At 32.8% G+C, this 12,022-nt stretch overlaps 1 protein-coding gene across 2 annotated transcripts; it reads right to left on the bottom strand.

The window, feature by feature from the left end:
- Window positions 1-2,075: 2,075 nt before the first annotated feature.
- On the bottom strand, window positions 2,076-11,703 carry Lmx1a (LIM homeobox transcription factor 1 alpha). 2 transcript variants are annotated; one of them, XM_072887649.1, is made up of 5 exons: window positions 10,700-11,703; window positions 8,559-8,981; window positions 5,113-5,418; window positions 4,758-4,856; window positions 2,076-3,637 (listed from the first exon to the last, which is right to left on the bottom strand). In XM_072887649.1, the coding sequence occupies exons 1-5, from the start codon at window positions 10,815-10,817 to the stop codon at window positions 3,381-3,383; spliced, it is 1,203 nt and encodes a 400-aa protein (XP_072743750.1). In that variant the 5' UTR covers window positions 10,818-11,703; the 3' UTR covers window positions 2,076-3,380. The 2 variants fall into 2 exon arrangements, with proteins under 2 accessions (XP_072743750.1, XP_072743751.1); XM_072887650.1 differs by lacking the exon at window positions 4,758-4,856.
- Between the last annotated feature and the right edge of the window lie 319 nt (window positions 11,704-12,022).

Raw genomic sequence — 12,022 nt, 5'->3', positions numbered from 1 at the left:
ATATTTGTATGCTGTATATACGAACAGTTCATTACATATTCATATATGTTATGAACATACGAGTATATATCGAACGGATGAATTTATTATACGACGAATTTCTATTTACGATTACTCAAGATACGTTCGCTTAAACTTCTCGGTACTTACGAGTACTTAGGAATATAAATACGGCTGACATATTTTTTGTATTTCTTGTTGGATGTCGCAACAAAGCCGATATTGTAATATAAATTCTAACGTGTATATATATATATATATATATATATATATATATATATATATATTGGAAATTCATAAAAATTCGTAAGAAAATATTATTTTATATATTATTAAATTATTGTTAAATATACAATCAATAATATGATTATCGCGACATCCTTATTATGAGAAACGTCCCAATATTACGTTGTCGATAAGAACTTTTATTCTCTTATGAAATTTTTCTATACTCTCTCATTTTACAGTTTTATCCAGGTTTTAGCCTGTTTTATCCTTAAGTTTTAAATCTTCTGAGTCTGAAATTTTAAGAAAGAAAGAAAGATTATATTAAAGAAAATTTTAACAATAAGACTTGCATCTTTAAAGACTTTGTTCAACAGAACAATGTTTAAACAATTGAAAATGAAAGTAATATACACACATAAAAAATAAAATAAAAAATAAGTCACTATCATATATGCATATACGTCCCATTTTCTATCGTCGAAAATGCTCTCTAGAAATGCACAGAACAAATAAAAGTATTTCTAAAAAATATAAGCATAAAACGGAGCAAATGAAAGTATTTCTAAAAAATATAAGCGAAAAAATACAAGCAAAAGCGAATTTATGTATATGATTATTATTAAAAGAATTTTAAACTATAGTTATATATATATACAATTCGTATTTATAATACGAATCATAAAAAAAGATTTTATAATTTTTTATGAACATTTATATATATAAATCTCTTCGGACATGATATAACAAGAAAATTAGGTAATAATTGAAAGTTCGTACAATATATAATGTAAACCGTAAATATTCGGTTACGGGTTACGTTATTAACTTAATTTTTTATTACGTTTTACTCTCTCTACGTAATTTTATTCGATGAATATTCGCGCAATTATTTTTACAATATCTTTTTATAAATATCATACAAGATATTTGAGATATATTTTTATTTAACGCATAATAATATATATTGTATTTTAACTTGTTTATATATAATTTTATTTTGTTCGGTGTTATAGAAACACTGCTTAATGTCGATCAATATAATCTTTGACTGAAAGAATATCATTATATTATAGTGACAAATGTAAAGTATTTCTCAGGCTGCGAAAGCAATATCATAACTCAAAAATATACTCCAAAAATTACAAGTATTATTGTTGACTATTAATAATTATTTCTAATTAATGTTGATCAGGAATGATGTCGAATTATTCCTAAGCAAATTTTAAATTAGTCTTATAAGCAATGAGAAATATAAAGTGCTGTTACTAAAAATATTTATAATAAAAATTGTATCGATATTTATGTAATGGAGAGATATATATTAAAACGACAATTAATCGTTAATTTTTATGTCGCGAATTAATGCGTTATTATAGACAAATATTGCCTCGCTCTGATAGTTGTTATTAGAATAATACCAAACAAAACGAGTGAAAATCTATGCAAAAAGCCTATTATTAGGAGAAAACAAAGTAGATGCAATAATGAATACTGTATCAATAGTTGCGATGCAAGTTGTAGATTAGTAACGATCTCACGGAACAAATGTGAACATGAAATATACCGTTTTATACATAAAAAATAGAATCCATCTTTTATAGTATAAATTTTAGTATAGTACATAGTACGTAATAATTTTAGTATAGTTATGTAGTATAGTGTAATTTTAGTAATGTTTTTAGGTACTTTTAGAGAAAGTATATTTTTTTATATATAGTATCTTTTATATATAATTTCTGAATCATACATTAATGGTCGATAATCATTTGATGTACACTCAAAATTATGTAAGTTTGCTGACAGAAAAATTTTATTATATTCATTTATATCTTATCTTGTTGCTCGAAAAGTACATCAAAGAAATTGAAAAAAAAATTATACAGTATTTCAATTTAAACAATATTCGCACGCACCGACCAACGGTGGGTAGTATCGAATGTTTTGTGTTTGGCAAGGAAAAGAATCTCAGAGCGTCAGAATTTAAATATATGGTTTTTATAAGTGAAAACACAGAAGCATACATCGTATATAATAATAAATGCTATATATGTATGGTATGCCTCTCTCATGCATGTGCATTTTCTTAAATATATTCTCGCACGGTTATATACGGAATGTACAGCTATCTTCATCGCGCGCATCTTATTACACTTCTTTACGAAAAACTGTGAAAAATAGATTAATTTGACTGATTAATTAAGATGGATATAAAATTATGAAAAATAAATAAATCTACAATAAATAATAGAAATAAAAGAATCGTCTTCATGAGTGTGTAGCGTTTTCATTGAGTCACAGTTATTACTAGCCTCACATTGTTGCTACTATATATTAATTGTTATATACAATAACTAATGACAGAATAAACTTACTCGAATTAGTTTGTTAAACAAAGATCTGAAATTATTATCTTTAACAGGAAATATGCATATGTAGATGTGCCAATTGTTTAAAAATTAATATTTATTATAAGTATTTGCTTTGATTTCACGTTACAATTTTCTCATTTTTATATTATTTTTCTCTTAACCCATTTTCGGCCATGGAGAAAGAAAGGAAAAAAATATTTTGTCATACTATAACTTTTCTGTAGAGTCAAGATTATTAAGAACGCATGAAAGTTTTCTGAAAAATAAACTGTATTAAAATTGCACAAAATTGCATTAATTCAACGTCGGCGGGATTTGTTATCCTTTCATCAAGCAATATGAAATAGGACGAGGAAAGAGTTTCATAATAATTTTCTTCATAATATACTCATGAATATCTATTTATTACACACAGAGAAATAAATACAGATTTTCATTCTTTGGCAATAAAGAAAAGCAAACATTTCAAAGAGAAGTTTTTGACGTTGCGTCGACACACACATTACAAAGTTTGTAAGGAAATTTATATATTTTGCATATTGCGTAGAAAAATAAAATATACAAGACGTTGACCGGAAATGGGTTAATAACAGGTCGCGCGGAGAACGAAAAATATTTATTTTTATCTCGTTGCGATCATCTCGATACAGAAACGAATTGCAATGTCGACTCCTTCGTTGACGCAATAAAGCCGACTGATAGGACACGCGAGGGAGGGATACGGATGGGGATGATGAGGAGGGCGAAATAAGCGACGCGAGATTGAGGAAAGGAAAATTTGGATTACGCATGATCACCACTGAAGTAACTACTTTGCATCATGAACAGTTTGTCGATGGGATTGTGAATGGCCGCGTGCAGGCTCTGCGACAGCGACGGGGTGTCGTGTGATGATGAGCCGTGATGGGAATGCGAAGCACCCTGATGACTGCCGTCCGCGCCGCCGCCGTCGTTTTCACCGATGTCGAAGCCGCCGTCCGTTCCATCCAAAGACAAATCGCTGCTGCAGAAGCTCTCCCCCGAGTGCCCTGGATAAGCGTCTAGAAGAAACAAGACGTGGTTCTTTTTTTGTTGTATATTCATAGCAATGGAAACAGTTTTTTGCACAAACATACATAATGCAGGACAAAACTATATAGTACAGGAACAGTATATATTTTCGCAATAATTAAAGCCCTTTATATATTTTCCTTAAAGAAATATCTGTCTTTAAATTAATATTGACTGAATTCAAATGAATAATATTATGAATAATTTTTTTTATATTTGCTCTTAAGAAGAAAAAAAAGGATATTTGCATATGTAAAAGGCAAATTTTCCAAACATATTTTGCATATTCTGCTGGAATAAAAAAACATGAGATAAGCTTTCTTTTAAATTTATATCTAATGGTAGGATATCAAGTGACAGAATAATATGATCGCAGTTGTAAAAAATGCTAAAAATTCAGGTCCCAAATATTCAGAAAAATATCATCGCTCTGTGCTCTATAGAAGCAGCTAAATAAATATTTGCTTCGAACCTGCGTAGGCGCGTGACGTGTGCAGGATGTTTTGAAAAAAAATGTATAGCGAAGCTTCTATCTTTGATATGAAAAAAAAAAAAAAAAAAAAATGGTTGGAGTAAACACAGATTTTGTCTCTCAAAAACTTTTTATCAAAGTGTTCTTGAAATTTTTATGTGTGCGAGCTGCAGTTGTTACAACATTTTAATATTCAACGCTAAAAATTTTATTTAAATCCCTGAATCTTTTAATATGAGTGTGTGTGAATAATATATAAAAATAAATCTTAAAATATGAAATAATCGATAAATTTTATATTAAAGAAAAATCAATATATATATTGCAGTTTTTTTGTTACATCTCACTTTTTCCACAACGAGATTAGTCATTTGTTTATTTATCTTTCGAATATTAAAATTTTTGTCGCCATTTTAATCTAAATGTAAGAAGGGTCCTTCAGTAATAAAATTATCGATTTTACTAAAAGAGAATCAAATTTGTCAAAAAGTTGGAGCCTAGATTATCATTCGCACTGTTCCGAAATATATATATATATACTTTGCATAAACGCCTATCAGAACGCAAACGCGTTACGCACATACCGTCTCTCTGTGACATTAGTGCGTAAATGAGTTTCTACGGTGAGTAAGACTTACCGTCGGGCGAGTACGGGTTATTGGGGTTGAGCGGTTGGGTGGCTGAGGGGAAGCTAGAAGATTCCCCATCGCGCATGTTCAGGGCGTTCAAGTAATGACCTGCGAACGAGATTAGACAATTGACATTGAACTCACTCGTTTATCAATGCCCCATTAACCAGTCTTCGCAAATTCGCGAGTCTCCCGACGAGATCGCGTTGCTCTTTCGCAATTCTACGCTAATTTTCTGCTCAATTTTCTTTTTCTTTTTTTTTTTTTTTTTTTTTCTTGTAAATAATAGATAATCGAGAATGAAACCAAAATGGACTGTTAAAATTAAAATCGGGATTAATGATTTGAAAAATATTACTCTTACTGTGATCACTGTGTGGACTTTCCGTCCTTCGCTCCTCTTTCGGTTCTTTATCGGATCCCGGCTCGGTTTTCGCCTTTCTCTGAAGCTTCTTCATTTTTGCTCGCTGATTCTGGAACCACACTTGAACCACGCGCACGCTGAGGCCGGTATCCTTGGCGAGGGCCTCTCGCACCTTCCTGCAAGGTTTCGGGGATACCTCGAAAGACGCCTTGAATTGACGTCGTTGTGCCGACGTGAGTATCGTCCGCGGCCGTTTTGGACCTCGACGACCGTCTCGTGGTCGATTCTCATCCAATAAGTCGTCATCTAATAATATATATGATGCATCTTATATATTTATAGATTATTCACACATATATATAGTCTCAATATTCTCTTTTATTACTTTTATAAAAATCCTAATAAAATTTTTCAAATAAATGTAGAAAGAATTTGGAATTACATAGTTACAAGAGATTTTATATATATTTGTTAATTTACTTTTTAACATGAATATTCCAATAAAAATTATATGCATATATATATATATACAAGTAAGTAAATAGAATATCACTACCTATACATAAGATCGTTTGTTGTCTATTATATGTTAGCAATTTTATTTTTTGATTTGATAAGGAGAAAAAAAGGATCAAACAATTGTTGGACTCTTTCATAAGTTGTTGTAAAATATTTAGTGACACCGACAGAACGTAATAGAAAGAGACGAGTAAATGACAATTTAGTCAATCTTCGTGAATCCGTATTTCGAATAACGAACTCCCGGCATGACGGATTGATCGTCTGGCGCAAGCGGTAGCAACTCGAAGTCGAGCAGTAGATACGGGTGGCTTCGATCAGACGGCGATCCGACAAAGCACACAGGCCACGCCTATCGTGCAACATATGTACCGCGGCGCGGCAACATGTCGGCCGCGAACAAACGCACCGACCATACGTGCGGATTCCACCTTCCGCTCGGAATATTTCAACAACTCTGGGAATTCCATTGTTAAAAATTTTGTTTCGCTTTGCAGGAGATGAGCGAAATTGTCGATCAAATCATCGAGATGCGCGATCGTCATTAAATCGTCGATATTTATTATTAAACGTATGCAATGAACTCTTAAAAACGCACATTGGAATTGTTTGGAATTTTTCATGTAATGTAAAAAATGATTTTCAGTGGTTTTTATCGCTTTATGGGGGAGGAAAGAGGGAATTCTCTCCTCTTGCATTTATTTAAAAAAATTCCATTAGAATTCTTTTCAATATTTTTGCGTAATATGAACGTTCGTTGTTATTTCTGTGATTTCTTGTATATTTTCATATTTTCATATTTCACGCGTCATAAGGGAGAAAAGGGCTATATATATATATATATACACACATATATATATATATATATATATATATATACATAACAAACGGCTCACAAACTGCTCTTTCATCATTTTTTATCGTCACCAATAACACATGAAATATCTCGAAACGCGTTCTATAAAGTTATATCGAGATATATCGAGATATATCGCAATCGATGAACGCTTTGGAATAAATTCCATAACTATATATCAAGATATTTAATATTTTCATGGGGTACTTTTTGACTTTACGAAAGATTGGCGAATTCAACAATATCTACTTTACGACGCCGCGAATGTCACGCAATCGCTTTTGATCATTCACGCTTGATTTAAATGTAATTACCTTGAAAAGGAACAGCCCTGTTTCGAAATTCCTGTAGATTTTTACTTTGGATGTCTTTAGATTGTAGTACAACCTGCGAACAATGCAACAAGGTATGTACAATGCGTTTTTCAACGGCGTCATTTTATTTGATTCATTCGATCGTATTTTCAAGCATTCCGCGGTAATGGTTCGTGAAATTACTTCGCAGCTAAAAATTCGTATCGCCAATCTCGCCAATCTCAATTCTCAAATTACTTCAAATCTGCTGTGGAAAACGATGTGATAATCGATATTCGTTTAATAAGACGATAAAAGATAGTTGAGCAGTTTGTTGCTACACAGAAAACGTATGAAACAAATGGTAGATTCTTTCGCAAGTAAATTATATATCGTGGTATTTACTTAACTAACAATAAGTTTTTCGCAGGGTTTCATTCAATTTCCAGAAATAATAATGCTTCTACTATTGGCGACAGTATGATAGAAACAAATTGTAGCTCACATAGAAATCTGGACACAGATCGTCAAGTCATCTCATGCAAGATAATACACACATTTTTATTCATGCTACTTCTCGTATATTTGTATACGAGACAACGGCATTTTTTTCTTATGCAAGGAAAACAATTATTATCTTCGTGCATATGTAACACACACATTAAGCTCTTTCAATTTCTTTCAATTATAAAATACAAAAATTGTAACAAACACTATCTCTTGATAGTGTATTTATCATATTATATTTTATATAAGTGTATATATGTATCAAAACAAACTGATGCAAAAAAAAAAAAAAAAAAAAAAATTAAAACGCACTTGATTTAATTACCTCAAATTGCCTAGGTAGCAAACACACGACATTTTGATGTCAAAATAAGGTCAGTTCGAATCAAATATGACGTGATGTAATGACAGAAAAATGACGGACTAATGTCACAGACCGATGACATTTTAAGACATTAAAAACACGTGACCTCATAACCATTTTAGACCTATCAGTGACATTTTAATGACATTTAATCATGAATCTTTTCCTCTAGCGTGAACTCGCAAAAAATGAAAAATTCATTCACAAATATTGAATTCGTTAATGAAACTTTTCACTTTTCACTTTTCACGAGTTTACGATAGAGGAAAAGATTCATGATCAAATGTCATAATCAAGTGCCAGGTTATAGCGGAAATTCATGTTAGGGCCCTGAGGTATAGAGAATTGTGAATATCAAAATTATACGCAAAATTGCTTCAATAATTTAAGATATTATTAAAAAAATTAAATGAGTTTTTAGTTAAAAAATAGTAATATTTAGGCGATTTATAATGACTTAAGAATCACGATATTATGACGTTCTTTTACAACATCATTAAGACGTCACAAAAAAGATGTTTTAAATTAGACATTATTTGATCCCGTGACGTCATTGAACCAGAAATGACCAGTTTTCGATATCAAAATGACATATGCTTGGTACCTGGGTGGCTTCATTTGTCTTTTATTTAAAAAAATGTTTAATTCATTATTTTAAAAAAATCTAATCACATTTGCTAATTTTATTTCTTATTCTTAGAAATTTACAGAGGAAACGTGTGACGAAAAAGTCTCTGTACTGAATCAGAGCACGACGATAGTGAGAGTGTCGCTTTATTTCGCGTTAACAAAATACAAGGCACAAGATCGAGGAATAAGATTTAAAACAAACGAGCCTTATGCGCAACTTATGCACACACGTACGTACACACACACGCATACATAGTGCACAGTGTGGGACACTCACCTTGCGGACTATTTAGAAACAATTCGTGCTCAAAGTCCCGTCTGCAGATCGGTTGGCCCTGTCTGAGGATATAGTGGGCGCCCCTCGGCAACGGCTGGCCGCACATGCAACACGCGAAGCACTCCACGTGGAACACCAGGCCGGACACCGGCCGCATCACCAGATCCGAGCAGCTGATCTTCTCCATGCAACGCGCGCACTTCACCCCGAAGATCCTCTCGTAATCGGAACGGCAGTAGAGCTTGAGGTCGCGTATGAAGCACGAGTGCGACAGCATCGCGCCGCATGCCGTGCACGAGAGGCACTCCTCGTGGTAATTCCTCTCGGCCACCCTCATCACGTACTTGTCGGCGATGGTGCGGCCGCAGCCGGCGCAGATCGTCTCCAGAAGACCGGATTCCGTCTTCACGGAAACGGACGGCTCTGCGGGACAAACGTTCAAAGAGAACGACCAATATTATACGATATGATAACGCTATTAACGACATCGATCATTATCCGATTAAATAGTTTGAAAGAGTGATCTGAGTGCTATATAATTCCAAATTCTTTCTACATTTATTTGAAAAATTTTACTAGGATTTTTATAAAAAAGAATATTAATAAAAGAGAATATTGAGACTTTATATATATGTGTGAATAATTTATAGAGTTCTTAAAAAATCAAAATAGATGTTAGATGATTGAAAATGAAACTTGACTCCAGAATTTAACACTAGAAGTACCGAATGATTTTCTTCATTGCTTCTACTTTTTAGATTAGTGACTTATTTCTTGTGTAAAATATAGGATTCTGAAATTTACTCTTATTATTTTGAAATGATTTCTTTTATTAAACGATTAATGAGAAGTTTAAAAATTTCAGAATTTTATCTTTTACATAAGAAGTGGGATATTGATTTCTAAAAAGTAGAAATAATTAGAAATGATGATTTAAAGAAATGATCGCTCGATACTTCTAGTGTTAAATGTATTGCATATTGTTTGAATTTTTATCTGGCTTGAATGCAAATGGACAGAAATATTTAAATGTAGATGTTAAATTCCTCTATTTATAAGACATAATCAACAGGACATACAGCATTACCTCGCTTTTCAGAAGCAATTTTTCGCTTCATTTTACGACTTATTGTCATCATAAAAAGAAACTAGATTTTTTACTTTTTTTTATGAAAATCATTAGTTTTCTTTTATTTGATTTCATTGTCGAGCTGTTGAAAAAATTTGTGAAACAATTTTTTTCGGTGAAAAATGGATCTTCTATTTTACTCAATGTCAACAAACCGGTTCTAAGAAAATATATGAAGGGAGGTAATACTATAGCATATATAAATAAAATATCAGTTTTTAAATATTTATATTTCTAACGTATTAAACGTATAATCGAATATACTAATAATTAATGTGCAATGTAATTTTTTCTAAAGTTTTTATATGGAAACAGTATTCTGAAATATTCTTAGAAAACTGATTTAAAAAAAAAAATATGCAACATGATATTTATATATATAAAAAATATTAAATAATTCCTTTGAGGATATCGTATAATTGTTTATTTTCTGAATAATTGATCAAATATGATAAAAAGCTAATTTATATAGATTATAATTACCCGAGTATTGCTTAGAAAATATTAAAGCATAAATAAAAAAAATAATATGCATTTAAATACGTGCGACAGTTGTCTCTCTATTTTCAAGCTGCAGAATAATGGGTGTTTATGAGATGTCTCAATTCCAAGAAATATACAGTTAAAATACCATTATTTATTATTATTATTAAAATGACATTATTTATTATTTATTATTCTAAATTGAAATTTTTATTGAAATGTTTTTTTACGAAAAAACTATTCTTGATAAAACGTTTTACACAACAATTGTCAAAGAATATTACCAGCTTTTATTTAATCAATAGGAAAAAAAGAAAAGAAATGAATAAAAGCATAAATTATATATAAAACTGAAATATTTTTATTGCACAGAGCAAACTGTTCATAAAATGTTTTGCATCCCAATTGTCGAAAAATATTACTTGGTTTTAGGTTTTATTTTATTTTATCAAACTTATACATACACATATATATATATATATATATATATGCATATATAAAATTATATAATAAAATAATTTCTTTTCACCTGCATTATTATTATCAGATGTGGGCCGGAAGGGAATAGGTGGAACCGTCGGCAAGGGCTGGCCGGGTTCACCTTGACGATTGAAAGAACCAGACGCTGGAGGATAGAATTCCAACATGGTGTCTTTTTGTTAGAACCTTGAACACGAGAAAAGTTTTCCAGCTGCTAAAAACTCGCTTTTTTTTAAAATCCTCGTTAAAAAAGTTTTCCTTTGGATGACACTTAACACTTGGAAATCACACATCAATAAAAATTCTTGGAATAATAATGCAGATGATTTAAATTTTTTCAAAATGTCTTTATCGTCTTCTTTCTTCTATTTTAGGCATCTAATTGTTCTAGGCAATTTCTTTTCAAATTTTACCAAAATCTCAAGTCCTTTAACAATAGTTTCACTTTTGTTTTTATTCCGCCGGTTGTCGAACTGTGGATGTTTCTTGAAATTTTATTTAGGTATTTTAATACCACTCTGTCTTGTCAGTAGATTCTATTCTCCTCGTTAAATTCACACGCTATCAAGAACGATAGCGCATCTCGCGTTAAGTATAAGTATATAGTAATATAATTTCCGACACTTTTCAAACAAATTAGTCCAGGTCACTTACACGCTGGTACTCATCGATCTCGTTTATCGCTAGACATTGAACGTTTATCACTTCGGTCTTCTGGCTAGAAGCCGAGGAACAGGAAGGGGAGCTTCACGACTTGGTATGTTTAGCTGTCACCGGTTCTTCGATACGGACAACGCCGTATATTATCCGAGTCTCATGACGAACCACCGAGGATACCGTGCACGGGTGTAAGATGACAATCTTCTTGGACGATCTTCTCGGGGTGCGAGACGTCACGGCTGCACCGCATTCCGGATACAGTGAAAACGGTGAAGGCTGATTCTCGACGTTTCTGAGAGCTTCTTTTCTCCCTCCACGCCTTCCTCATCCACCCGTTTGATATCCGCACCGGACGCGCTCTGTACACGATAGTTTCGTACGTGTCATCCGCGCGAGCTCCGTCGCTTTTTTGATCGGGATCCACCGACTCGCGCCGACAGCGAGAATCCCATTCCTCTCCCCCAACCCCTTTCTTCATCCCGGTATAACGCGGCTTCTCCTTCCCCACCCGTGTCTCGTCCCCGTCATTGGAGATAGATGAGGCATCGATGCGAGAGTGAAGAGGGCGGGTTCATCCCCCGCGCTCTTAGCCGCTCGCAAAACTCAACGGTGGAGGCTACCGGATTGGCGTCGCCAGGAACCGCCCTTGCCCGAGGGTTGCTAGTGGGGCAAAAGGACCACCGAGGGTGCTCAACCAGCGGCGATGTGCGAA

This window comes from Anoplolepis gracilipes, chromosome 3 (assembly GCF_047496725.1).
Source record: "Anoplolepis gracilipes chromosome 3, ASM4749672v1, whole genome shotgun sequence".
Lineage (NCBI taxonomy): Eukaryota > Metazoa > Arthropoda > Insecta > Hymenoptera > Formicidae > Anoplolepis > Anoplolepis gracilipes.
The sequence above is the reverse complement of the archived record's forward strand: the minus strand, read 5'-3'. Positions and strand labels throughout refer to the sequence as shown.